Source organism: Microtus oregoni, unplaced genomic scaffold (assembly GCF_018167655.1).
Source record: "Microtus oregoni isolate MIOR12 unplaced genomic scaffold, Mior012 000021F_ref0000039, whole genome shotgun sequence".
In the NCBI taxonomy this organism is placed as follows: domain Eukaryota; kingdom Metazoa; phylum Chordata; class Mammalia; order Rodentia; family Cricetidae; genus Microtus; species Microtus oregoni.
The window spans coordinates 30,262,117-30,289,952 of record NW_024543080.1 but is presented as its reverse complement, the minus strand read 5'-3'; the positions used below and the strand labels follow the sequence as shown (position 1 = coordinate 30,289,952).

The window sequence follows — 27,836 nt, the reverse complement described above, 5'->3', positions numbered from 1 at the left end:
AAGTTCAAATAGATGTCACCCTAGGTCCGTAATTCCCGATACAATAAAAGGTATGAAAGCACCCAGTTTGCCTCCCCTCTCCCCACTTTGCCCCCTGTTCCCCAACACACACCTTTACTTTGGGCTCAGCAGGAATGTAGCCATCTATCTTAGTTTGGGGTCACTGCGGCTGTGATGAAACACCATGACCAAGCTGCGGGAGGAAAGGGCTTCTTTGACCTACTCGTTTTTATCCGTTGTCCATCATTGAAGGAGTCAGCACAGGAATGCAAACAGAGCCGAAACCTGCAGGCAGGAGCTGATAGAGAGGCCGTGGAGGGGTGGTGCTTGCTGGCCTGATGAGCCTGCTTTCTTACAGAACCCAGGAGTATCATAATGGGCTGAGCCCGCCCCCATCAATCACGAATTAAGAATGCTCTATGGGCTTGCCTAAAGAGCAATCTTATGGAGGAAGTTTCTCAATCGGGGTTCCCTCCCCTCAGGTAACTCTAGCCTGTGTCAAGTTGACATCACATTAGCCAGGCCACTGTCCATCATGGAGACACCTATGTGAGCTCTGATGCACTGAATGTCATTCATGGAAACACCTCACCCCCATCTTGGCAGAAGGCACTAAAGAGCGCAAACACGGTGTGAACCGCTCCTTGGCATTTCAAAGACAAACAAGGGTGAGTGAGATCTGCTTGGTCTCTGAACCTGAACCTTACAACTCCTGTCAGTGTGGATGGTGCCGAGAGAGGAGATGGCAGAATTAACAGATGGGAAGGCAGGGCTGACTTCTTGCTATGGCTTCAACATGTTCCCCAAAAGTTCCAAAGATAACGGACTTCCTGGTTTCCAGATCCACGAGCAAAAGACACCCCTCTTATTTATAAACTATCCAGTTTGTAGTATTTGGCTAAGGCCGCAGAAGCCTGGCTAAGACAGCATCCTCTCTTCTCCTCTTCCTCTCTGCTTCCACCTCCCAGTCTTTTGGTTCAGGGACAGGAACACATTCTGTCTTAAAAGCATCTGCCAGGCTGCCAGCCCCAAGGCGGACCATCTCACTTACCTGTCTGCATAAGCTCCAAGAAGCCTCCCCACACCAGCAACCTTTTAATCTCCACTCTCAGGACTTCCTCACTTCCCTGCCAGCTTCGTTATCAGACAGTAACTTTGTGTTAGTTCCTTTATACGGGTACCATACACTCTAATATGTGGGCTTTTATCTAGTGCTTGCAGAAGAACACAATGGAAACGCACAGCTCTTAAAGCTGTGGCTGGATATGGCGGCGTGTGCCTGTAATCCCTGCACTTGGAAGTTAGAGACAGGGGTAGCAGGTGTTCAAGGCCATACTTGGCTACATATTCAGTTGAATGCCATTCTGGATTACAGGAGACCCAAAAGCAAACCAAGCCACCAACAAAAATACTATAGCTCTGTGAATTATTAATAACTTACGTGAATGCATCTATATCATCTCCATTCAGGTGATAGAATAGGTCTAAGCAAGGGATGACGGCAAATATCAGCTGCTCTGAGAGACTGAGGCAGGAGGATCATAAGCTCCAAGCCAGCCTTAGCTATAACTATAGGCAGTTTAAGATCAATTTATACAACTGGACCAGGCTTTTGGACCACCAACCAGCTCCCAAATCATAGCACGGAGACTTATTAGTTGTGAATGCTTGGCCGAGCTCAGGCCCATTTCTGGATAGCTCTTTTAACTTAAATCAACCTGTTTCTCGCGATCCCCTGGAATTGTAATTTCAGATGGTTGCAAGCACTTTCTGTGTTAATGCTGATAACCAAACCCGGGTCCTCTGATAGAGAAGTCGGTGTTCTTAACTGTCTTTTTAAACCCTCGGTGACCTGGCACTCACTGCTTGGTCAAGCTTTGAATTCACAACAACCCTCCTCAGCCGCCCACTGGTCAGGATTGCAGGAGGGAGGCAGTTCAGAAACATTCTTGTTTGTGCCTCGTCATGCCCAGGTGTGCGCATCACTCAGTTGACCCCGAATACACATTTGTGCGTGATGACATCAGGCGGGTGAATCGACTTTCTTTTTACAGGATCTGGTGTGAAAAACCCGTTGCCCCAGCATTCTGAAATAACCAGTCCTTCGGGTGCTCTTCAGCGCCACTCCTGACATAAACTGTCTCTACAAGTGAACTCCTTTCTGAATTTCCTTTTGCTTCGCTGGCCTATTTGACTTATTCCCCATTTGGCTCTTCTTTTTCAAAAAATCTCCCCCATCTGCTATATTCTTTTTTAATTTAATTGAAATTTTGAGACAGGGTTTTACTAGCTGGTCTGAAATTTACTGTGTAGACCAGACTGACCTCGAACTCACGGAGATTTGCCTGTTTCTGCTTTACCGCTACTGGCCCGCGCCTTAGAGCTGTTTTCGAACGCAAGCAGCCCAGCATCCCAGCCACGATGGGCACCGATGCACACGTGATGCATGCTGGAGGGTCCTTGGTATACCTAGGAGAATAGCGTAAGGTGGCCTCCTGCTATGCTTGCTACGAGACGTCCTCGCAGCCTGGCCCTCCTGGAGGTGCACCCGTAAGGACAAGCCTCCGGGAGCCGGGCAGAGCTGCACGTCCACTTCCAGCAATTCCTCTGTCTCCGCCTCTGTCTCCGCCCTCTCCCCGCCCTGCCGGAAGGGTGACCCAGCCTCCTACACCCGGTTGTGGCTGCGGCTGGATGGCGGCGGCGGCAGCGGCGACACCAACACCAGCTCCGGGAGTCAGTGACTCGGGCATGGACCCGCGAATGGACCAGGAGACCGCGCAGTGGCTGCGCTGGGACCGGGTAAGGGCCGATCGCGGGCTCCTGGGTTCCCGGACGCGGCGGTTTGACCCGAGGGGCGCAGGGCCCAGCTTCCTTCCTCCTCTGCCCCGCGGCACCGAGTCTTTTCGGAAAAGGCTGTTGCGGGACGGAGGCAGTTGTGTGGCCCGCTTGGCTGCTAAACCGGATAGAGGAGCGAACTGGGGCGGGGTGAACATAGCGGGACTGGGGCCGGGGTAGTCCGGGCATGAAAGGGTTTCTGGGGTTCTGTGACGGGCTGCGCATCCTCATCCGTCCAGAATCCGCTCGGTCTAGCTTTCCCGGGACCCGGACCCCTCCACCGTCTAGAGCACCCTTCCCGACCGCGTGCTTGCTAACGGGTCTCTGGTGGCCTGGGGTGATCGGAGTTTCCTAGAGGACATTCACTTCCCTGGGAAGGTGACACAGGTTACACTTTGTCCCAGCTGCACCTTTCTGCTGCAAACTGTCTTATGGCTGAAACAGTTAGGTGGCCAGCTCTGGACATCACTTCCTCTGCCCTCTACAAGTTCTTTCCGACCTGTGCTTTCGTATTTCCCCATAATATTCTTCTTTCCTGTGTTCAGTGGACCTTGTTTCTTTTGTTGTTATTCCTGTGTGAACTTAAACGAGGTCTTCCTCGTCTCTGAAGTGCAACTTATTTCTCTCGTACACTTTCTCTAAACAGCCCGGTCTTTTCCTTCCTGGCTCTTACTGGGATTGGAAGAAACAAAACCAGCAACCCCTTACAGGTTTGTTCGTTTCATGTCTGTTGGTGTCCATCCAGGGTTGACTTCAGGAGGTGAGACCCACTCAGGTAGACGGAACCAATGCCCGGGGGGTAGGGCCTAAATCGTAGTTAAAAGCTCTGCTTTCAGATTCTCTGTTGTTAAACATGGAGCCTTTCTTTTTAATTTTCCACGGGCCCCTGAAAAATATGTAGCTTGTGCTGTGTGTTCCTGCTACCTCCCGTGTCTACTGTACCTGCACATAGTAGGTCCCTGAAGCATTTGTTGACTGGCAGAGGGTGTGAGTCTCAGAGAGGCCATTCCCCCCCACTCACACCTGTGTCCGCCCATCCTATTTCCTGGGTGCCAATGCCAACTCCTTGAGGGAGTTTTTCTTTTTCTCTTTTCCTGGAAAGTTAACCTCGAGATGCTTAAGGGAAGGAAACTGTTTCCATATCTGATAACTTAGTAACTTGACTTGTGTGATAACTTAGTAGCTTGATTTGTACAGATTCTCCTAGCGCCGGGGTTAAAAGAAGTACTGTTCTGTACGGGGCTATGGTGAACAGTGCAGCTCATGTCATGGTGCCTGGGAAGTAGAGAGGATGCAGGAGGAGGCCCCAGCAAAATATATTGCCTAGCAACAAGCCCCAGTAACCTCTATCCTCCAACTGGCCCCCAGTTTTTACCTTCTGTCACCTCCCCATAGTTCCACCATATTTTTAACCCATCAAAGGAGTGACCTTCTGATTCTGTCAGAGCCCAGGGTCTAGTTACCTTTGGAAGCTACTTCACAGACACCCCAGAAGCGAGCAGCATTGTTTTCCTCGGCCTTCTTAATCTCAACAAGTTGAGACTCAGACTTAGTCATCAACCTCCATAAAAGAAAACCAGAAAATGTAGTTACTCCAGAATATGGGATCTGTCTAGGATTGGTACCTCCATGGGTAGAACTGGAGGGAAACTGTCCTTTTCTCCTTTGGAGATGTTTCAATGTTCTTTTCCCAGTCAGAGGGTGTGTGTGCACGTGTGTGTGTGGTGTATAAATGTGTCTGTGTGTATGTGTGCATATTCATACAGAGGTTAGAGGTCGGCATCAAGTAGATTCCTCAGCCACTCCCCACTTTGGCTTAACTGACTGAGCAGCCCACTCTGCGCATCCATTGCCTGTAGCATTAGTCTTACAGATGAACTCTGCTGAGCTAGGCTTGTTGGTGCATGCTGGGGCTGTGAGCTTGGGTCTTAGTGTCTTGCACGCACTTCACTGACATAGCTGACTTTAGTCCCTCTCCGTTTCTATAACTGGAGACAGGTGACTCTCTGGGAAGGTCCCATTCATTTTTTCAGAGACACACCCACCAACCGAAAGTGCTGAAGCTGCTGACCCACCCACAGTGCCAAGGTGCCAAGGCACCCGACACCGTGTCCCCTGCCGTGTGCTTCCCTCCCTTGCCAGTTTCCATCACTCCCAGGTGTGACCTTATTTCTGCTGCCCTCTCCACTTTGCAGTATCTCCCTGATTTGTTCTCTCGGGCTGCTGAGTCTTTTCTAGATAGCCAAGGTCAATTAGGACTTTTGAAATCTACAGGGGAAGCCCCGGATATTGGGTGTGGCCAGGAAGCCTGTGTTTTCTAGTCCACTCAACCTGTGTTTGTTGAGCTCCTTTTGTTTACCAGCTCTGAGCTTTTCCTTGGGGGCACCAGGCAGTTTAATGGGTAAGATTGTTCTCTGTGATTGGGATCTACTGTTTTTAATCAAAAGGTTGGCCCAGGTTCCTGTTGAATCCGGAACAATTTGGAAGCATAGGCTTGACTCCAGGAAGCCAAGGTTTTATTGCAACCAATCTCAAAGTTTAATCCTGAGGCCTTATCTTGTCCAGTGTTCACTGGGTGGCTGACACCTGGAAGCCAGGACTGCTTACTCCGGTAGTCCTTAGCTTTCAATTTAGAAGTTCATGTCTAGCTCTCCAATCTTAACATCTCCTGCAGTTCTTACGCAAAGAAAGCAAGGCCATGTATGGTGGATTTAAATGGTTCATATTGCTGTCTATGTGCAATTAATGTAATAGAATAGGCACTGGCCTGATGTTTATCGTGCAGTTAAGCAAGCCACTCAATCTCTGTAGTATAAAATACTACTAAAAGTCATCGACTCTTATTGGCCTGAATAGTCATTGAAACTTGACTAAATACAAAGGAAATACTTTATAAAAAAAAACAACAACTAAAAAATAACTATAAAACCCCACAAAAGTAAGGGTTTAGTTAAATTGACTGACGTTGCAAATTGTGCAAGAGAGCTTCTAGCTGGTTCCCCTTTTACAGATGGGGACACTAAGTACTCAAGAAACTCCATAGCCTTCACAAGCACGGGTTTGTAAGTGATGGGTCTGGGGTCTCCCTACTAATTTTTTGTTTTTTGAGACAGGGTTTCTCTGTAGCTTTGGAACCTGTACTGGAACTAGCTTTTATTGACCAGCCTGGCCTCAAACTCACAGAGCTCTGCCTCCCGAGTGCTGGGATTAAAGACATGCACCACCATCATCCGGCTCTAAATGTCTATTCTAAAACAGCACCTTGTTCGTTTTCTCTAAAACTGCTTACCAAAGTAGGAAAGAAAATAATAAATCATACTATCAAAACATCAGAAAACGCAAAAGCCTGTATACATTCAGGTTTTGCCTAGAGGTTAGAATTACCTGTATGAGTGTATGTGTGTGTGCGCGTGTGTGTTGAGGGGGGTGGCCGACTTTGCAGGGTTTTTTTATTTTTTTAATTTTTTTTTTTTTTTTCAAGACAGGGTTTCTCTGTGGTTTTGGAGTCTGTCCTGGAACTAGCTCTTGTAGACCAGGCTGGTCTCGAACTCACAGAGATCCGCCTGCCTCTGCCTCGCAAGTGCTGGGATTAAAGGCGTGCGCCACCACCGCCCAGCGACTTTGCAGGTTTTCTGTCCTTCTTTTAACCAAGCTGTGCCTAATACATCCATGTTTGTCTTTCAGAATCCCTTGACTTTGGAGTCAGTGAAACAGCTCATCGCTGAGGGTAATAAAGATGAGCTACAGAAATGCTTTGGCGCCCGGATGGAGTTTGGGACAGCTGGCCTTCGGGCTCCTATGGGAGCAGGGATTTCTCGAATGAATGACTTGACCATCATCCAGACCACACAGGTACCATGATTTTGTCATTGCTGGTATCTCCTCATGCACCTGATAGGTTTAATTTGTTTTAATTATGGTTATGTTTTTGGATCTGACAAAGTTGAGAAAGTTCCCACTATTTAATCTCTGAAATGAGGCTTGTGCAGTCCTTGTTTAAAAATTCAGCAGCTTTCTATCCACCTTCTGTCTGCCCAGCCAGCTGTGCAACATGTTTATTGAACACCTGCTGATTGTCAGGGAGGGTCAATTGATATGACTAACACAGATTCCCTTGTGGCTTATTTCTGCCACATTCTGTCAACAATGAAGGTCAGCATCACAGGAGTGAGATGTTCTATCAGCTTGGGGCAGGTAGTGATAGCCCCAAACTGGGTGGGTTTGATTTGTGTGGCCAGTTATGCCCTGCAAACTGATTCCAGGGCCTCCTTTAGAGCTGGAATATTTGGTGTTAGAAACAAGCAGACCAACAGATTTTCATCAGTTAATTGGCAAAATCATATAAAACATATTGGGTTTCTCCAACTCAATGGGTTTTCAATCCGTGGGTCCTGACCATCAGAAAACACATATTTCTAATTGTCTTAGGAACTGCAACACTCCTCAGTAGCAAAGTTACAGTTATGAAGTAGCAATGAAAATAAACATATGGTTGGGAGTTCCTAGGACCATTCAAAATATGTGTTTTCCCATGGTCTCACGCCACATGTTGAAAACCACCGCTCAAACTTACATCACAGAGCAGAGAATGTCTGAAATGCCTGCTAACTCTAGGCTGGCGCTGTAGAGGAAGCAAGGAGTAAGCTCTTTGGAGGAAATGATGATTCAAGTAACGCGCTAAGCAAAATGCTTATAGTATTATCCATAGCATGCAGTGTATGCTAGACTGTGTGTGTGTGGGGGGGGGACAAAAAGATAACCTTGGGTGTCATTTCTCAGGCACTATCCACCTTTTCTTTTGAGATAATCTCTAACTGGCCTAGAACTCTCCAAGGAGGCTAGACTGGAAGGCCAGGGAGCCCCGGGATCTAGGAGCTACCTCTGCCTCCCCAGTCAGTCCTGGATTTGCAGGCATGTCCCACCATGTCTAATGTCTTCTTTTGTTAAACTTGGCCTCTGGGAATTGAACTCACGTGCTCAGGTTTACAAGGCAAGCGCATAACTAACGAGCCCCACTTCGCAAGTTTTTAGTTTATTTAAGTCATACAAAGGTCCTATATGGTGCATATTATTGCTGTTACTATTTATAGAGGTGGAAACTGAGGCATCGAAAGGCTGAGGAATGTATCTCTTCCTCGGTAGGGGCACAGTGGGGTGCAAGTCCATTTTCTGGCCTCAGAGTATAGACTTAATACCTGACACTGAGCCACCTCTCACCAGAGCTGGGCGTAAGCCATGTTCTGGGGCTCTTTAGGTCTGACACTAACCTTGCTCTTGCTCATCTCCATGTTTCCAACGAGACGATGGAGATTCTGAGTAAGCTGGTCTGAACCTGGAGATAGTTGATTCTAGCTGCTCGGCACAGCATCTGACTTAGACAGAAGAAAAAATAACCTTTTCATCTTACTGATCAGTTTGCGTAAGCACTGCTCCCCCCAACATATGAATGATGTGCTAAAAATATAATTTTGGAATGATTTTTTTATCATATGTATGAAATATGTGCTTTTAATCCCTGGGCTATTTTCAGGGATTTTGCAGGTACCTGGAAAAGCAGTTCAGTGACCTGAAGCAGAGGGGCGTGGTGATCAGCTTCGATGCCAGAGCTCACCCAGCCAGTGGAGGCAGCAGCAAAAGGTATTTAGGTTTTTGCAGCACTTTGGGGATGGAGCCAGAGACATTTTTCGGAAAAGGATTTTTTTTAATATTTTCTTTTATACTTTTTAATCACCATTTTAATAATTTGACTTTTTAAAAACTGTTTTTTAATGATGTGGATATGTGTATGCATGTGGGTGCGGGTGCTCACAGAGGCCAGGGAGCTGGAGTTCCAGGCATTTACAAGGCTCTGTAAGACAGTAGGGAATAGCTGGACATGGTGGTGCATGCCATTAATCCCAGCACTCAGAGGGACATTAGATCCCTGGAGCTGGAGTTACAGGCATTTACAAGCCTCTGTAAGACAGTAGGGAGAGCTGGACATGGTGGTGCACGCCATTAATCCCAGCACTCACATTAGATCCCTGGAGCTGGAGTTACAGGCATTTACAAACCTCTGTAAGACAGGGAGAGCTGGACATGGTGGTGCACGCCTTTAATCCCAGCACTCAGAGGCGAAGACAGATGGATCTCTGAGTTTAAAGCTAAACTGGTCTACAGAGCTAGATCCAAGGCTAGCTAGGGCTGTTACACAGAGAAAGCCTGTCTCAAAAACAAAACAACAACACAAAAAAGTATAGATTCTTAACCACTGTACCATCTCTCCAACCCTTTGATTTTTCTTTTTAAATAACTTGACTTTAAACCCATAATAATTGCTTAACTATTAAAAAAGATGGTTTAGGCTGGGCCTTTAACCACAGCACTCAGGAGACAGAGGCGAGAGGATTTCGGTGAGTTCAAGACCAGCTTGGTCTGCATAGCAAGTTCTAAGACAGCCAGGGCTACATAGAGAGAGAACCTTGTCTCAAAAAACCAAAAATGATGGGGTCAGATCTGCTAGTAGCTTTAAAATTTTTGCTTTTTCTATTTAAGTTAAGAAAATGAAGTTATTTGGGTGTTTAAAGGGTAATATTTACCCAAAGGAAAGAAACTGTCTAAATTGTCTCTGACTTGCTCCCATGTAATTTCTTCCCTCCTGTTCAAAAGCTTCAAGGCCTCTTCGTTTCTTGAACACACACCCTTCTCAGGCTGAAGCTTTGTGATGGTCCCAGCCCAAAGGGACTCCTGTTTGCTGTGGGCAGATGATGGCCAAGATAGTGAGACAGTAATGGCGGCAGGTTTTTCAATGTTGATTGGGTATTTAGGATTCGAATCCCCCAAATGCCATAGAAAGCATTTAAAATTGGCCCTCAATATCCACTAAGGCTGGTTCTAAGACAAGCTCAATTCCAAAACCCAAAGGTTCACAAATCACCTACACAACACGGCATATGGTTTGGTAAAAACCTGTGTACAATTTCTCATGCACTTTTTTTTTAATCTTTTCAATTTGGAGACTAGATCTCACCATACAGCTCTTACTGGTACTGAATTTGTGATTCCTTTGTCTCCATCTCCTAGAGCTGCAGGATTACAGTCACCCCATCCCCCACCCCCAGGCTTGGTGTCACAGCGCCTGGACCATTCTTTGTTGTGGGGCCTGTCCCGTGCATTGCAAGGTGTTTCGTGGCACTTCTGGCCGCTACCCATTAATTTCTATTAACTGTTGATAGCACATGCCCTCTCCCAAGCATAATTACTGGCCGTGCCTCTACATCAGAAACCTTGTGAGGAACAGATGAGCCCGAGCGAGAACCACTGAGCTAGGCCGAGATAGATAGTGTTGGCAGACTTTAATGCAGGCCTGGGTACGTGCTCAGTGGCCTTGGACATGTGACAAGGTGACCTGTGAGGCCTTCATCCTAAACAGAAGGTGGCATGAGAGGACCCCAGCAGCCCTCAGCTTTGGGTACCAATGTACACATTAGAAAAACATCTTCCTTCTCTCCCTACCGTGTGCAATCTTAGGGCGCGGTGGCAGGGGCCAAGGCTACAGCTCTCTTAGAGTGCTTGCCTCGCACGCATGCGCAAGTGCAGCCCGGGCCTCCAGCCCAGCATGCTTGTGTCTTGTTCTTCCCTACCGCCCGCAGTCCTGACCCCGACTCTCCTGTTTCTTCATTCCTAGGTTTGCCCGACTGGCTGCGACTGCATTTATCAGCCAGGGGGTCCCTGTGCATCTCTTCTCTGATATAACCCCCACTCCATTTGTAGTAAGTAACCCTTCCAGCTTCTTGTCACGGGACCCAGGGTGAGACTGCTAAATTTTATGGGCCTTGGTGCTCCTGGGCTTTGGCTGTTTTGGTGACAGACAATTCCCTGATGCATGCTGGGCCAACTCCTCTCTCTCTACGGCAGTTTCACCCACATCCTCATAATCTGCGTCTGGTGTGCAACTTTTCATTCCGAATTGGTTTTCTTCAAAGTCTAATAAGGGTTGCGGCTAGAGCTCAGTGGTAGCACAGGCAGGGGCCTGGGTTCGAACTCCGGCACCAAAGGAAAGGCAAGATACCATTTTATTTTGTTAAACTTTTGTCTGAGTTCTGATTTCTATTGCTGTGAAGAGACACTATGACCACGGCAACTCAGGGTTAGTTAAATGTTAGGGTTAGGGAAACATTTAATTGTGGTGGCTTGCTTACAGTTCAGAGGTTTAGTTTATTGTCATGGTGCGAAGCAAGGCAGCATTCAGGCAGACATAATGCTAGAAAAAGAGCTGTTCTTGCATCTTGACTGATGAGCAACAGGAAGTGAACTGAGATACTGGGCGTGGCTTGAGCATATATGAGACCTTAAAAAACCCCCACACTTCCTCTAACAAAATCCAATAAGGCCACACCTCCTAATAGTGCCTCTCCCTTCAATGGCCGTTTTCTTTCAAACCACCACAAATTCAATGGATCTTTTGGCAAATTAGCAAAATGCTCATTTTTTTTTTTTTTAACTAGAGGTAGTTCTTCACTGCAATTATCACAATTAGGGAATCTCTTGGGTCTAAATCTGAGTCTACTTTTCTCAAACATTATATTACTGTGTCTTTGAGCAAGTTGGTTTATATTATTTGTGTTTTAATAAATAAAGCTTGTCTGAAGACCAGAAGATACTAGTCAGCCATATAGGCCAGGCAGTGATGGCACACATCTTTAAGCCCAGGACTTGGGAGACAGAGGTAGACAGATCTCTGTTAGTTCAAGGCCACCCTGGGCTACACAAAATTAAATCTGTCTAAAAGAGAAACAGAGCTCACACAGAGGTGATCCCAGCACTTGGGATAACATGCCTTTAATTCCAGCACCATGGAGGTTGAAACAGGAGCAATATGGCTGGGCGGAGAGAGAAATATTGTATTCTATACAATCTAAGTGTCAGAAGCTAGCATACTGTAAGAGAATTGAATGACTGTCTCGCGAATCATAGAGTGATTTTAGCACTTTCTTTGAAACAGGGTCATGCTATGTAGCTCTGATTAACCCCGAATGTAGGCTAGGCTGACTTTGAATGTACAGTGATTCTTCTAGATGCTGGAATTTCAGACATAAGTCACCACACCTCCTCACTCATTCTGCCGTTTCTCTGTATCAGGTCAAACCCCCAAGGAGTGTAACGTAACTCCAAGAAGAAAGTTATGGCAGAAGATAGAGAGGATCGGGTGGTTCAAATCTCAGGTTTCCTATGTAGAAATCTCATTGGTACCCAAGCATAGAATGAGCCAAGACCTTTCCGCCATTTTGGCACGTTGTCTTGTAAGGGTGGGAACTGAGTTGAAATGTCAGGGCTAGATGTTAACCCTGGAGTGAGAGATGAAGAATCTGTGTACACACTCCATTGTCTCAGCTTTTTCCTTAGTGAGTAAAAAAAGGGAGGGAAGGGGAATGGGTACAGAGAGTAGACAGTGCTTCAGCTTCCTTCCTGAGCAAAAGCTTTGAGTGAATGCAGAGTGGAGGCGTGGCCCATCTTTGTCTTCAGAGAGTTTTCTAACTCTAAGAAGAAGACAGAAGGAGGGGACCTGGGAAATAGTTCCCTGTTTTGTGAGAATGAACATTATGAACATTCTGGAACTTTGGGCAGCCAGTTATAATTATGAGACTTTAGTAGTCTCCTCTTAGCCTCAGGCAGAGTAGTCCATGGTAGTGGAAGCCGCAGATAATATAAAGATTTATGCAGCTTGAAGCCTGCAGTTCATTCCAATGAATGTTTAATTTATGGGTTAAGGGTATAAAGGACGAACAGCAGTAACTGATAATAAAATAGAACGGTTGTAGCAGTATCCTGGCATGAGGTTATGTGGGTGTGGGCCCTGCTAAAAGAGTTAAGGCTCTTCCTGGACCTCGAGTGACTGAGACAGAACAGAGCAAAGCCACAGGTGAGGGGGACACCACGTGTTACTTGATGGCACACAGGATGCTGAGTGGTGTGTAATGATATCAGGGTAATAAAGGGGGATGAGTGGGCCCAAACCCTGTATACTAGGCATTTCCCTTCTCTCTAATCTTTGCTGAGCACTGTCTCCTGCCCTGTCCAGCCCTACACAGTGTCACATCTGAAGCTCTGTGCCGGGATCATGATCACTGCCTCACACAATCCGAAGCAGGACAACGGCTATAAGGTACCCCCTGCCCCTCCGCTCTCTCTTCACACGGTGCTCTTATAAGGCACCCCCACCCTTTTTGCTGTTTGGAAGTGGGTGCTCTGCGCCCTGCACCTGCTAAATGCATTCCTGGCTCCTCTAGGTCTACTGGGACAATGGAGCCCAGATCATCTCTCCACACGATCGAGGCATTTCTCAAGCTATTGAAGAAAACCTAGAGCCCTGGCCACAGGCCTGGGACGACTCTTTGATTGACAGCAGCCCCCTGCTTCACAACCCCAGCACTTCCATCAGTAATGACTACTTTGAAGACCTTAAAAAATACTGTTTTCACAGGTAACTAGACCGCGAGTTCACCTGAGCTAATGTGTTTCAGCCGGATTCTATGTTTGGTTTTAGTTTTGTTCCCCTTCTTGGTGCATATGCTGTAGCTATATATGCAAGGGCCAGCAGGCCCCTTTTCTTAAAGGAACTGATAACAATCCTCATGACCTTGCCAGCTGCATGCAGCCTGTCTTCGCTCCTCAGATTGCTATTCTAGTATGCAAACAGCCTAGGTGACCAGTCAAAGAAGCCAATCTAAGGTGGCTTTATTTACAAAAGGGGGTGGCGAGCCCATGGGCCACAATTTGAAATTCTGTAAACTTACATATTTGTGCCAGTGTCTATATATGCTTGTATGGATACAAGCGTGCGTGCGTGTGTGTGTGTGTGTGTGTGTGTGTGTGTGTGTGTATGTTTAATAGATGCATATGCATTTTCAAAGTTGAAGTTGATAAGCAAATTGCCCTTCAAGAACAAGAGCAGTTGGCACCCACACCTACAGCCTGTGGTAATAACATAAGACCCATGTTTGACCCAGTGCTCAGCCTTATCAATTTATCATAACCCCCCATTTGTTAGATGAGAGCAATATCTCCTTTTCACTTACATCCCTTAAATATGAAAACCTTTTTCATGTTTATTTGATGTATATTTGTCTTTTCTACGTATTTGTTTGTCTATTGTCTTCTTTATTTATTTAGAAAAAAGGTCTTGTTTATTTCTAGTATCTACTTTCCTCTTGTTACTTTTGAAACTTTTTATTGAAACCTTAACAATCTTATTAATACTTGGTTGTCTGTTAATTTTTGGTTTCTGGGTTTTATTTACGCTTTAAAAGACTCTATACCCAGATTTTATAAGGGAAAAATTCTGCCATTTGAACTTTTGCATTTGCATTTTGTGATATTGAATCTTTCAAGTCATTGGTCCTTTTTCATTCTGTACAGAGGACATAGCTTAGGTCGCTCTGAAAGATTACAGCTGTGCCATCAGCATATGTGAAAGATTCCATCTTACTAAGGCGCCCAGCCCTCCCCTAGAGAGCCTTGCTTATATCCCTTGTCATTTCCATTTTGTCCTACTCCAGGAGTGTGAACAAGGAGAGCAAAGTGAAGTTTGTGCACACCTCTGTCCATGGCGTGGGTCATGAGTTTGTGCAGCTGGCGTTCAAGGCCTTTGACCTCGCTCCTCCTGAAGCTGTCCCCCAGCAGAAAGATCCGGATCCTGAGTTTCCAACTGTCAAATACCCAAATCCTGAGGAGGGTAAAGGTGTCTTGGTAACCTACTTTTATTAAATAATGGCTCTACCTTTTATACCCTAAGCCAGTGGTTCTCAACCTATGGGTCGTGACCCTTTTCACAGGGGCCTAAGAACTTCAGAACACAGATATTTGCATTATGATTCATATCAGTAGCAAACTTACAGTTATGAAGTAGCAATGGAAATAATCTTATAATTGGGGGTCACGATAGCATGAATACTGTATTCAAGGGCCACGGGTAAGGAAGGTTGAGACCCATTGTTCTAAAACATTGTTATCAAATCCATTATGTTTTTGTGAGTTTTTAATGTGCTGAAAAATGAGGTATATCTCTGGAAATATGTTTATCAGATGGACATTAATTTCTTTTTTTTTTAATTAAAAATTTCTACCTCCTCCCCGACATTAATTTCTTAAAGGAATTTTCAAACTTGACATCTTACAAGAGGACATAGAGCTAAAATCTAAAGTATTCTCTAAATTTTAAAGAAATATTTGTTTGTATTTTATGTAAATTGGTGTTTTACTACTTTATGTCTGTATGAGGGTGTTGGATCCCTGAGGAGCTGGGGTTACTGACGGTTGTCAGCTGCCGTGTGGATGCTGGGATTTGAACCTGGGACCTCTGGAAGAGCAGCCAGTGCTCTTAATTGCAGAGCCATCTTTCCAGCTCAAATTAAATTAAATTTTAATTGATAGTTTCTTTATTGCCAAGAATGCATAGTAATAGAACAGAGATGGGATTTTTAATTTTAGTATTTATTGTTAGAGAACATTATTTACAGTATGGTTCACACACCATTCTGAAAGGTTAGATGATACTGAGAGAGTTGGTTTGGTCTGCTTTGTGTGACCAGACACACACACAGTGCCTACAAATTCCAGTCCAATCACAAGGCTGCCACAGTTCTGTGCGGTCACAGGGCAGGAATGGGCTGTACATTGGAACTCTCATCATCGGATCTCCAACTTAAGAAGATAAAATAAAATCTGACTAAGCAAAACCAGATCCAGGAAAGAAAAAAAAAAGCAGAAAACAAAAAAACAGAAAAGAAAAAAACAACAACAACAAAATCCTGCAGCCCTAATTTTGGGGCAAGCCCTTTATAGCTCATGAGACCATGCACATAAAGACTAAGGTGTGTTCTGTGTTCCTTAAGTAATTTTTATTTTCTGCACTTGTTTTCAGACTTTATCTTTCGCCTTGGCTGACAAAATCAAGGCCAAAATTATCTTAGCCAATGACCCAGATGCCGACAGACTTGCTGTGGCAGAAAAGCAAGACAGGTGAAATTACCTTTGTTTATGTGTGTCATGAAAAATACATAGAGGCCTGGCGGTGGTGGAACACAACTTTAATCCCAGTACTGGTGGCGGGGGGCAGAGGCAGGCGGATCTCTGTAAGTTCCAGGCCAGCCTGGTCTACAAGAGCTAGTTCCAGGACAGGCTCCAAAGCTCCAGTGAAACCCCGTCTCAGGAAAAAAACAAAAGAAAACAACAACAACAATAACAACAAAAATAAACCAGAAAAATAAACAGAGACCCAATAATAATATGTTTCTGGGAAGGTTGAGTTTTCCAGGTAATTATATTTGTTTCTACCACAAAACCTCTGGTGGATTCCTCTAGCAGGACGGTTTGCTGAGCCTATGGGCAGGGGATCACGACATAGAGCAAAGCAATCCAGTGCACTGGGAACTGAAATTCCTCATGTTGGAATTGAATTTAGTATGTGAAGGTCTCCATGCCTGATAAGGCAAGGTCCTTTTTAGGATGCTAGTTTTGCAGTTCACTTTCTGCCAGTGAATCTGATAAGGCACTGGACCTTCAAGGCAGTTTTGAGTTTAGGGGGAACAGACAGATGTTCAAACTATAGACTTTGTCAAAGATGGAAATCCAACCATCCTTGGCTAATACCATGGAAGCTGCTAGGTGTTTGCGATGGGGCAGGTCCATTTCAGCCCAGTAATTTAAAGACCGGAACAAGGTGTACAGAAAGTATTCCGAGCTTCGTTTGCCTAGCTCCAGGGACTTCTGGGCCTCCCTGGAGGTTGCTAAAACATAGGCCCTGTTTCCTTGCAGTGGTGAGTGGAGAGTGTTCTCTGGCAATGAGTTGGGGGCCCTGCTGGGATGGTGGCTCTTCACGTCTTGGAGAGAAAAGAACCCAGATCGAAGCACCCTTAAAGACACATACATGTTGTCCAGCACTGTCTCTTCCAAGATCTTGCGGGCCATTGCCTTGAAGGAGGGCTTTCATTTCGAGGTAAGGTGACTTTGACTTCCATGTTTCCTAAAACAATGCTTTTCCTTTCTTTTCATTTTTTCTTTTATATTTTGAGACAGGGTTTCATATAGCCCAGACTGGCTTTAAACTTCATATATAACCAAGGATGACCTTGAACCTCTGATCCCCCTGCCTCCACCTGCCCATTGCTAGGATTATAGGCATGCACCGTGACTCCCAGTGTCTGTGGAACTGGGGCCAGCACTCTGCCAATTGAGCTGCATCCCCAGCACCAAACATTTTTTTTTTCTTTTGGGTTATCCCTTTAGGAAACATTGACTGGCTTCAAGTGGATGGGAAACAGAGCCAAACAGCTAATAGACCAGGGGAAGACGGTCCTGTTTGCATTCGAAGAAGCTATCGGTAAGAAGTAATAATGAGGTTCACACAGATTGCTCAAGACCGCTGCGTTCAAGACACTGGGCTAAATTGTCTTGCTTCTGTTTGGTTTTTGAGACAGGATCTTATGTAACCCAGGCTAGCCTCAAACTCTGTAGCCGAGGATACCCTTGAACTCCTGACCTACTGCCTCTGTCTCTGAAGTGCTAGCATACATCACCACTCTTAGTCCAGTGTGAGCTGATCACGCTCTGGTCCGCTGGGGGCTCAAACCCAGGACCTTCTGTGTGTAAAGCAGACGCGATAGCGTTCATATCTAGATTCTCCAACACCTAAATGAAGAACACATGTGTGTGCCAGACTAGCCCCTTACATGGAATAGCCAGCAGGCTTGCCCTCAACGCAGCCTGTTCTGGTGCTGTCAGAGAATCCACTCCAGAGCTGTGTGTCTACCGCTTTGTCTGCAGGATATATGTGCTGTCCCTTTGTTCTGGACAAGGATGGTGTCAGTGCAGCTGTCCTAAGTGCAGAGCTGGCAAGCTTTCTAGCAACCAAGAATGTGTCTTTGTCTCAGCAGCTCAAGGCCATCTACTTAGAGTAAGTGTCTATGGTGGTGGTTCCCAACCTTCCCAACGCTGTCACCCCCATCGTAAAATCATTTCATTGCTACTTCATAACTGTAATTTGGCTACTGTTTTGGATCATAATGTAAATATCTGATATGCAGGATATCTCGTAGGCGACCCCCAAAGGAGTCATGACCCACAGGTGAGAACCACTGGTCTGTGGACTGTTGAAGGAATGATGGTTGTATTTCAAGTGCTCTAAATCTGGTGACGTGTTCTGTCTCTTATGAAAATCAAGGTCACCTCTTCCGTTTAATGGGTCACCACTAATTAGTAATGGCCGTTTGTAGTTGTGTGAGTTCTAGCTCGTGAGAACATTGCACGAATGGCTTTATTGAAGAGTGTGACTTTAAGTAGTCAGCGTCATAAAAAGATTAAAGGCATCGATATTGTAGCCAGGACTGAGTGCTCCTGTGTGGCACAGAAGCTGCTCGGGCGGTACAAACAGTAACCCGTGCAGCACGGCTGTGTTCCATAATAAAGCCGAAACTTACCTAAGCAGACTGGTCTGCAGTAGAGTACTGATTCATAGTTTCACTATGTGTGCCTGTCATTCAGGGAACAATCTCGGCTTTTCATTCCTCGGCCGTGACCAGCTGATTGATACTGTTCTGCCTTAGCCTGGAGTTTGATAAGCAGGCGTGGCTGGCTGGCCATCAGGTCCCCGGGATCTGTCTCTGCCTGTCTCTGTCTCCCGAGTGCCAGGACCACAAGCATGCACCTCCATGCCCATCTTTATTTTATTAGGATTCTGGGAATTGCTCAGGTCTTCATGCTTGGGACTGAGTTAGCGTCATGAACTGAGCTATCTCTCCTACCCTGGACCTCTTTGTCATTTTCCTTTTAAGTTTATTCACTTCTGTTTTATGTATGTGGCTGTTTTGACTGTTTTATGTATGTGCCTGGTGCCCACAGAGGCCAGAAAAAGGTCATCGGGTCCCCTGAGGATTGATATTGCGGATGGGTAGGAACTGCCATGAGGGTGCCGAGAACTGAACCCGGGTCCTTTGGGGGAGCAGCTGATGTTCTTAATCACTGAGCTGTCTCCAGCCCCTTTTCTTTTACTTTTTTTTAAACAATTATTTCTTTTGTGTATATGTATGTGAGTGGGTGCACACATGCTACCAAACACACATGAAGGTCAGAGGACCACTGAGAGCAACAGTTTCTCTCCTGCTACCACGTGTGTCTGCGGGTCAGCTCAGGTCATCAGGCTTGGCCGCAAGTGCCTTTACCCACTGAAACATTTTGCCATTTTTGAACCTTTTTTTAAATGTTAGATTATTCTTTTGAAGTTGGTTAGGGCTACCCGTTTCACTTATTTTAGAATGTGCTAGCTGGTACATATCTTGCAAACAGTCTACAGAAATTTTTGTGGCTCGTTTTGCTTAAGTTTGTGGGTTTTTTTTTTCTCTTATAGGTATGGCTATCACATTACCAAAGCTTCATATTTTATTTGCCACGATCAAGGCACCATTCAAAAATTATTCGGAAACCTGAGAAACTATGATGGGAAGAATAATTATCCCAAAACATGTGGCAAGTTTGAAATCTCTGCTGTCAGGGACCTTACGACGGGCTATGATGACAGCCAGCCTGATAAAAAAGCCGTAAGTCATGTTGTTTACTTTGATCAACTAATTTATTTTGTGTTTACCATTTCTGCAGTTGGAACAGATTCATTTATTCACGTGGCAGGCTGAAGCTAACTTGGGGCACTCAAGTGTTGTTGTAATAAACTATCTGGGAAGTTAGAGCTGGTGCTGTGTAGCTCAGGGGTAGACTGCTTGCTTAGCATGCACAAGGCCCAGGTTAGACCCCTAGCCTAGAAAAAAGAAATCATGGGCTAAAATTGCAAGTAACCTCACAAGTCATCTGGTGATAAATGGCATCCAAAGTCATTCTTTCACACTCAAGGAAATTGTGACCCAAAAGGGCAGTAATAACTGGGGAAGGTCCAGGTGACATGAAACTTTGGACTCTGGATTAGCTTTCCCTCTAACTCACTCAGCACACGCCACTCCAGAGAGTGTCTGAGTCACATGGAGAGTGTGTGACTACTAGCTGGTATGATGGCACATACCGGTACATCTTTAAATCCCTACACGTGGCGGATCAAGACAGGAACATCAGAAGTCTGAGTCTGAGGCCAGCCTGGGCTAGGTCATGAACGGTGTTGAAGGCCACTCTGGAGTTTCTCATTGAGTAGGCCTGAGATAAGGACAAAGAATTTGCACACCTAATAAGGTTCAATGCCCTTCGACCAAAGAATGGATAAGGAAAATGTGGTACATTTACACAATGGAGTACTACACAGCAGAAAAAAATAACAACAGCTTGATTTTTGCAGGAAAATGGATGGAGCTAGAAGACATTATTTTGAGTAAGGTAACCCAGACCCAGAAAGACAATTATCACATGTATTCACTCATAGATGGTTTTTAAACATAAAACAAAGAAAACCAGCCTACAAATCACAATCCCAGAGAACCTAGACAACAATGAGGATCCTAAGAGAAACATACATAGATCTAATCTACATGGGAAGTAGAAAAAGACGAGCTCTCCAGAGTAAACTGGGAGCATTGGGACCTTGGGAGAGGGTTGAAGGGGAGGGGAGAGGCAGGGAGGGGAGCAGAGAAAAATGTAGAGCTCAATAAAAATAAAAAATAAAAATATTCTAGATACTGGTCCACTCTGGGAGAGCCACTTGTTTTCTGAGAATCTGGCCTTCTCTGTCTGCATGTGGCCTACTCATTGTAAAGCCCATGCTTGCCTTGGGATCTCTCTAGAGCCAGAGGTAGCAGAAGTGCAGGGCTGGCTGTGCCCAGATTAGGAGGAGAGCAGGAATAGCCTGACGAGCTATTAGATGTCTTCCCTGATTTTTACCTTTTTCTGTTTTGTTTTGAAATTTTCTTAGATACACAGTATATTTATAAGAGATAGATTATGGTAGAAGGATTATGGTGAAGTAGGATAGTGTATTGCCACACCGAGACAACCAACCATCCTTCCTCTCAATTGTTTCTCTTGGTGTTTGCCACAGAACTTTTGTCTCTCTCATGGAGATAAAGAATCCGTGCCTACACTTCCGACATTCGGTAGCTCCTGCCTGTCCTCATGAGTTACATCTGAGCCTTGACTACAGTGGCTAGTCATTACCAAACCTGTTCAGTATATTCTTCACAGGGCTTCCTACTGTCCATAAAAAGTTCCATTTCCTATAACTGGTCATTGCTTTCTTTGTCTAGATTCCTATGCCACTGTCACTTGTCCTCCCATGGCATTTTCCACTGCTCTCAGGTCTCAGCCACTGTGTGGGCTTCAGTCTGAGTCCATTGGCCATGTTCCCCAGCCTTCCATGCCCGCCCATGCCTGCTGTCCTCTGGACAGCAGCTGTCATTCTCAGAATGCCGTTTGCCAAGGTTGAGACCCTCACACCTGACCTTCTGGCGTCTTCCTGTATTCATTTTCATACACCACATCTAATTGCTTCCTGGGGTGGCAGTAGTAATTTTAGGGAGACTGTTAGGTCTGCACATATTTTGCTTTTTGCTCTCACACTTCCACAGACTCAGAGTTCGAAAGCATTGCTCCATTATTGCTGGGTGTCCAGGCACTGCGTTCAGCATCTGCTCATCTATTTAGTGAAAAATGGAGTCAATGTGTGATGGCTTAAAGGACATTAACACCATACCCATCATTTCTTCACAACTGATTCCGTTCCCTCAATGACAACATGTCCTCTGAACTCAATGTTGTAAACTTTGTGTGTTGGCTAGCATTTCTCTCTGTTCGGGGAGAGTTGTGGTCACTTTTAGATCTGTCAGACTTTTTGGTACTGCAGCAAAATACCCAGGAGAAGCAATTTCAATGCTGAAAGGTTTGGGGACTCACTGTTTCTGTCAGTGGTCATGTGGCTCCACCGTTCTGAGGCCCGTGGCAGTGTAGAAGTCTGACAGAGAGGGGCGCGGTAGAAGGAAGCTGATCGCTTTGTTTGTTACAGACAAGATGCAGGAAAACTACAGCAAAGAGTCAGGGCCAAGTTAAACCTTCAAAGGCGGGCTTTAAAGACCCACTTCCTCCAAGTGGTCCCTGTAATGGTAAAAATAAAATGACGCCATTCCCCAAGGGGCCTGTGGGCCATGAGGGCCAGCCGGTCCCAGGCAGGGAGCTGCACAGAGCTGCAGTGGATGAGAGACAGAGATAGGCACACTATGTTGAGTGAGGATGGATTATTTATTTAGTGGGTTATGAAAGGGAAGAGAGAGGGAGAAGGGGGACAAGGAGAGAGAGGCAGAGAGAGAGAGTGGAAGAGAATCAGAGAGAAGGTTGGGGAGAGGAAAGAAGTTACCTCTTGTGAGAGAGGCAGAATAGAGAGAACTCTTAGGAAGGAAGATCCACTTGCCTAGGCAGACTAGGGAGGGAGTGGGCAGGACTTGTCTCTTAAAGGGACAGGACAGACCATTACAGTCCTCATCTTCCACAGTTCCAGGCCTTCTCAGGACACTACTAAAACACTGCATTATCAATGCATTAAACCATTGATTAGGTCAGAGTCCTTTTGATCCAACTTTATCTGGAAATGCCCTCAAAGACACACCCAGAGTGTACTCTATACCTTTCCTAGTCTCTTCTCAATCTAATCAAGTCAGCTGTCACAGTGGGTCCTTTGGTCTATGGGCATCATTTTTTTTAGGTCTCAGTTTTCTTGGTATATCAAGGAAGGGTGGTGGTTGACTGGTTTCTTAAAGAGTTCCTAGGTAGATGCTGGCTCTCCTGGACTGTTACCTTTCCTTCTTTGTTTCTTCTTGTCCCACTCTACTCCTTTTTTGAGGGATTTTCTCAGCTTTTAACTTTTAGTGTTCCTGTTAACTGTTAATTTCAATTCTTATTCTAAGTTTTTCCCATAATGGTATCCTATTATTGTTTTTGTTTACTGTACCTTTCTAAAGATTCTTTTTAAAAATTAAATATTTTTCATCAATATAGCCTTGATTTCCTCCATTTTTTGTTTTTTAAAACATTTTTTAAAATGGCTTTTGTTTAGTTTTTGTTTTTCCTATTAGTTTTGGACTTATTTACCCACTGTCTTTCCCTAAGGGTCTCTCAGTATCTTTTACATACTTAACTGGTTGTAAGTTTTGTGTGTGCATGACAAATGACCTAATGGGCTTTGGGGATCTTAAGTAGCAAGACAACTATTCTAAGACTGACCTTCACTTTGGAGCTATTGGGCTGGTCCAGAGCCTAACCCTATGGTTTCTGAAGGGATGTAAATTGACTTGTCAAGGCCCTAGAGGTGTGGCTAGGGGCAGGTCTGGGACATCTCACTCAGTGTGTCCCTTCAGACCGTACACTCCATGGTACCTGGTGGTCCTAGTTTCTGAGCCTTTTTGATTCAAATGCCAGAGAACTCATTCCTGGCAGGCACAGAAGAGCTAGCAGGGAATAACTTTGAGAGTCTGGTAGCTTCTCTTCAACCCTGTTTCTCTGTTTCATTCCTGCCTCACACCAACCCTTGGCATATCTGGTACCTCTCAGATATCAGCCCAGCTGGACTGTGCAGAGCACAGTCTCCTTTCCTGTTTCTGTCTCCACCCTCTGTACTGGGACCCCACAGTCACGTGTTTCATCACACCATTTCTAAGTCATTGTCTGCTTCCTGTCTTCCATGGTTGAGTGACCTCCGCGCCAAGTGTCACCGTCTTTGTTCCTCTTTGCCCTTGTGTTTATGCCTATGAAAACACAAAAACTGTTCACTTTAGTGATGTTCTGAAGTTAACAACTGTAAATACATCTGTCAGAGTTTTGTATAAAAAACAAAAGAAAAAAATACCTCCTTATGAATCTTTTATTTTGACAAAATTCCAATTTACAGCCTTGAGTTGTGATCTAATTTTCTGTAGTACATTATTCAACTGAAATAATGTTTCAATAAGAACAAAACTTTCATAACTGCTAATAAATTTATGGACATAGAAAGCCAGTCTGTGAAGTTACTGAATGTTCATACACCACTAGGATTGCATTCTCTGATTTTCTAAGGAATGTCCTTGTGGCCAATGTATCCATCTGGTATTAATTTTCTTGCTTATTTGGGACAGATTCACCGGGTCAGAGCAGCTGGTTACTGTCTCTAACTGTGTGACATGTACGAATTAATCTCTAGGTTCTTCCTACCAGTAAGAGCAGCCAAATGATCACCTTTACCTTCGCCAATGGAGGCGTGGCGACCATGCGTACCAGCGGGACGGAGCCCAAAATCAAGTACTATGCAGAGCTGTGCGCTCCCCCTGGGAACAGGTATGACATGGATGGTGGCGCCGTGCCTCTTAGTCCTGAGATGTTCAGCATAATCAGAAACTGTGGCAATACTATGTTACCATAGACTACTTTAAAAATTAAAAAATAAAAATTAGCTGTCGTGGTGGCGCACACTCTTAATCCCAGCACTCAGAAGGCAGAGGTAGGTGGATCTGATTGAGTTTGAGGCTATCCTGATTTACAGAGGAAGTTCCGGGACAGCCAGGGATACACAGAGAAAGTCTGTCTTAAAAATCAAAACTTGAAAAAAATAAAATCAATTTAAAATTTTTTAGAAAGAGGTAATATAGTAATAATGCTGTTTAACATGTAAAGCACTATGCTATTTAGGCTTCCATGTCACTTTTCAGAGTAGGCTTCATTTCAGACCTTTATAAACTGGGGATGGGGTGGGAGGAAGCTTTTAAAAACTGCCCTTGTGTTACAATCATTGAAAGGTGGCTCCTCTTTATTAAAGGGACATTGGGTTCTAGGTTGGGCATAATATCACAGCTCAAGGAAACATCAGCCTACTGACATGCAACAGCAATAAAAACGTAACTAAGATAAGCTTAAATATTAATAGACTTTATGCCATGCATTTTATTTATTAATAGAATTATCTAACCTATGAATTGGTTAGAATCAAAAAGATTTTCAAGTCTAGGTCCTGCTACTTAAGAGATAATTTTGTGCAGGGCAGTGGTGGCGCACGCCTTTAATCCCAGCACTCGGGAGGCAGAGGCAGGCGGATCTCTGTGAGTTCGAGGCCAGCCTGGTCTACAGAGCTAGTTCCAGGACAGCCAGGACTACACAGAGAAACCCTGTTAGATTTGAACAAGAAAAAGACCACTACCCCAACTAAAGAGACTGCCAGGGCAAATTTGACCCTGATCATGAGGGTGCATTCAGAAGAGCAAGCACAGGGAGATGGGAAGTGTGACTGTCTTCTTCCCCTCGGCTGGAGTCCGCTAGTTTTAAAGGAATGGGCACAAAGGAGATGAAGGAAAGAGGAAAGGGCTCGCTGCTTAATTCACTAAGTAGGGAATGCAGTAGGTCTTTGTATAAACAAGCGTTTTACTGCGTGGGGTGGGGCATTAAAATATTTGCAGAAAGGTTTTATAAGGTGATGGGGGGGTGAACAGATTTGAATTCCTTGTTAAACACAACTTTTATAGTATTTGATAGAAAGATTTGTAGTTAATGTTTCTTGCACCGTGAAGAGGCCTCTGTCTGCGCCCTTTCTCTGAAGGCAACTTGACGTCTGTGACCCGAGGACAAACAGTAGCATGAGCAGTCTTCCAGGAAGACTGAGGACTTGACAGAGATGTGGTCAAAGTTGAGCAGGATTGAAGCACGAGGAGAATCAGGAATGTTTCCTCTGTGTTGTTAGATACAGACAGTGTAGATCCCTGGGGATGCTGGGACTAAAGTTGTGGTTCTTTAAAGTTCCTAGAAGAAGAGCAAAGAGTAATTTTATTTATTGTGAAAACCTTGGATTGAAAAACCTTTAGGGAAAAGAATACATATCCTATCGCCTCCTGGGATTTTCCGCCCAAAGTCAACAAATGCGTTCCCACACTTCAGTTCATGGAGTCCCGTTCTTTTCTGAATTCCACTGTCTTGAAGTTTAGTTTCAGTCTCACTAGGTCCACGAAGGGAGCATTTTAAAATACAGTTTGCAGGGACCTAGAGAGACGGCTCAGTGGTTAATATGTGAGCCGCTCTTGCAGAGGGCCCCAATTCTTTCCTTGGTGACTCACACGCCATGTCACTCCAGCTTACATATACACTTGTGCATATTAAAAATTAATCTGTAAAATACACTTCTATATGTTTTAAATGTCTAATTTTGCTTGGAAGCTGTGGCTCATCCTTATAATCCTTAATCCCAGCACTCAGGAGGATGGGGTAGGAGGATTGTTGGGATTTCAAACAGAGCCTGGGATACATAATAGGATCTCATCTCAAAACCAAGATGCTAATGCAGGCCTCTAAGCCTTTGGAAGGCAGAAGCAGATGAGTCTCTGTGAGTGTGAGGCCCAGCCTGGTATGCATAGTTACTTAGTGAGACTGTCTCAAAAAAGAACAAATCTCTGTACTTGTTTGGCGTTGGAATAATCCATTAATCTGAATTCTCCCCCCACCTTCTATTTTTCAGTGACCTGGAGCAGCTGAAAAGGGAACTAGATGAGCTAGTCAGTGCCCTCGAAGAACATTTCTTCCAGCCACAAAAGTATAACCTGCAGCCAAGGGCAGAATAAATTATCCCAGCATTGGGCACGATCGCATTTACCTCCAATTAAGCGATTAAGCTTAACTTTTCTTTTTCTTTTTGTTTTTTGTTTTTGTTTTTGTTTTTTTTTTTTTAAGATAGGGTTTCTCTGTGTTAACAGCCCTGGCTGTCCTGGAACTCAGTTTGTGTAGTGAGTCAGGCTGGCCTTGAAAACAGAGATCCTCTTGCCTCTGCCTCCAGAGAGCTGGAATTAAAGGTGTGTACCACCTCGCCATGCTGAACTTGATTTTCAAAGCAATATTCCTGAGGGCCAAGCCATCTGGACAATTACAAGTAGTTACATCTTTCAACAGTACTGCCTTCCTGGGGTTTTATACTTTTGCCCCAAAAACTGAATAAAGAAAACATGACCAAACCAATCAAACTAATATCTTTATGAAAATGTTAAGTCTGGGCATTATCTGAATTTTTTAAATAAAGATTTTTTTTTCAAAATTCAAAAAGTAGATTGTAAATAATATGCCTTAATTTGCATACACATATGTCTTCTGTGTAATTCTTTGTATGTGTAGTTGAAATAGACAGAAAACTAATATAGTTCCTAAGTTCCAGGCTCTGCTGATATTTAGTGTATGTCAGGATCTCATAGAAGTAAACTATAATTCCAGTGAAAAAATGACTCACAGCAGGATGTGTGCATTTGCCAGTGAGAATGAAGGCAAGCAGGCAAAGAGCAAACCCTGCTTTCTTCCTCATCCTTTATACAGGTTGCCATGAGAAGGCGTGGCCCAGATTTAGGGTGGGTCTTCTGACCTCAAGTGGTCTGGATTGAAGGTGGGTCTACCCACCATGAATGATCCAACTAACTCAACGTTCCTCACAAGTGTGCCCAGATGCTTGGGTTTTTAGTTAATTCCCAGATGTGGTCAAGCTGACAACCACATACCCACCACAGCACGTGAGAATCAATGTTGGAAAAAACATCATGGCTGCAGACGTCTCCATGGAAACAAGGCATGATGACTGCCCACATCAATCCATAGATAAAAACAAACAAACTAGAGGCATGAGATATCCCAACATGATCCAGGCATGGTCAAGAGGGGGGAAACGTAGAACCAGGGAATGTGGGGCTTTCCACCTGCTCCTTTGTTCCTTGATAAAATCTGAGGTGCAAAGCTGCCAGCAATCTCTCATGTGGGACCAGTGAAGCCTTTTTAGCATCGGGCCAAATGTCGCTGCAGAATGGAGTTGGGCACCCAACCCAAGAGCCAGCTGTGTAGGTCCTAACTAGCAGTTGAACCCATTTCAACATAGCATTGTGCAATTTCTAAAGGGAAGTTAGCGTTGAAAGTTACAGAGATGGACAAGCCTGATTGTCCTTTAGTGCACTGTTCTGTGCAGTGTCCACCTTCCCTAGAAAAAGAACAACCGCAAAAGAAATTCTTTGTTGGCACGAGGGAGGCATAGAGCCGCTTCTGATATGGATTCCTGGGTT

The 27,836-nt window shown here is 44.8% G+C and overlaps 1 protein-coding gene across 1 annotated transcript; it reads left to right on the top strand.

The window, feature by feature from the left end:
* The first annotated feature begins 2,664 nt into the window (after positions 1–2,664).
* Positions 2,665–26,826, top strand: Pgm2 (phosphoglucomutase 2). The gene is made up of 14 exons (XM_041671444.1): positions 2,665–2,799; positions 6,520–6,687; positions 8,366–8,472; positions 10,502–10,586; positions 12,896–12,979; positions 13,104–13,297; positions 14,373–14,562; positions 15,737–15,834; positions 16,630–16,810; positions 17,101–17,194; positions 17,638–17,767; positions 19,217–19,406; positions 23,969–24,102; positions 26,264–26,826. The coding sequence occupies exons 1-14, from the start codon at positions 2,692–2,694 to the stop codon at positions 26,364–26,366; spliced, it is 1,866 nt and encodes a 621-aa protein (XP_041527378.1). The 5' UTR covers positions 2,665–2,691; the 3' UTR covers positions 26,367–26,826.
* Positions 26,827–27,836: the final 1,010 nt, after the last annotated feature.

Bases quoted from the DNA above. Each gene is read 5' to 3' on its own strand.
- Pgm2 (XM_041671444.1), top strand. From the start codon at position 2,692: ATGGCGGCGGCGGCAGCGGCGACACCAACACCAGCTCCGGGAGTCAGT. The intron at 13,298-14,372 runs GTAACTAGACCG...GTCCTACTCCAG, and splicing joins AAAAAATACTGTTTTCACAG to GAGTGTGAACAAGGAGAGCA. The intron at 17,768-19,216 runs GTAAGTGTCTAT...TTTCTCTTATAG, and splicing joins CTCAAGGCCATCTACTTAGA to GTATGGCTATCACATTACCA.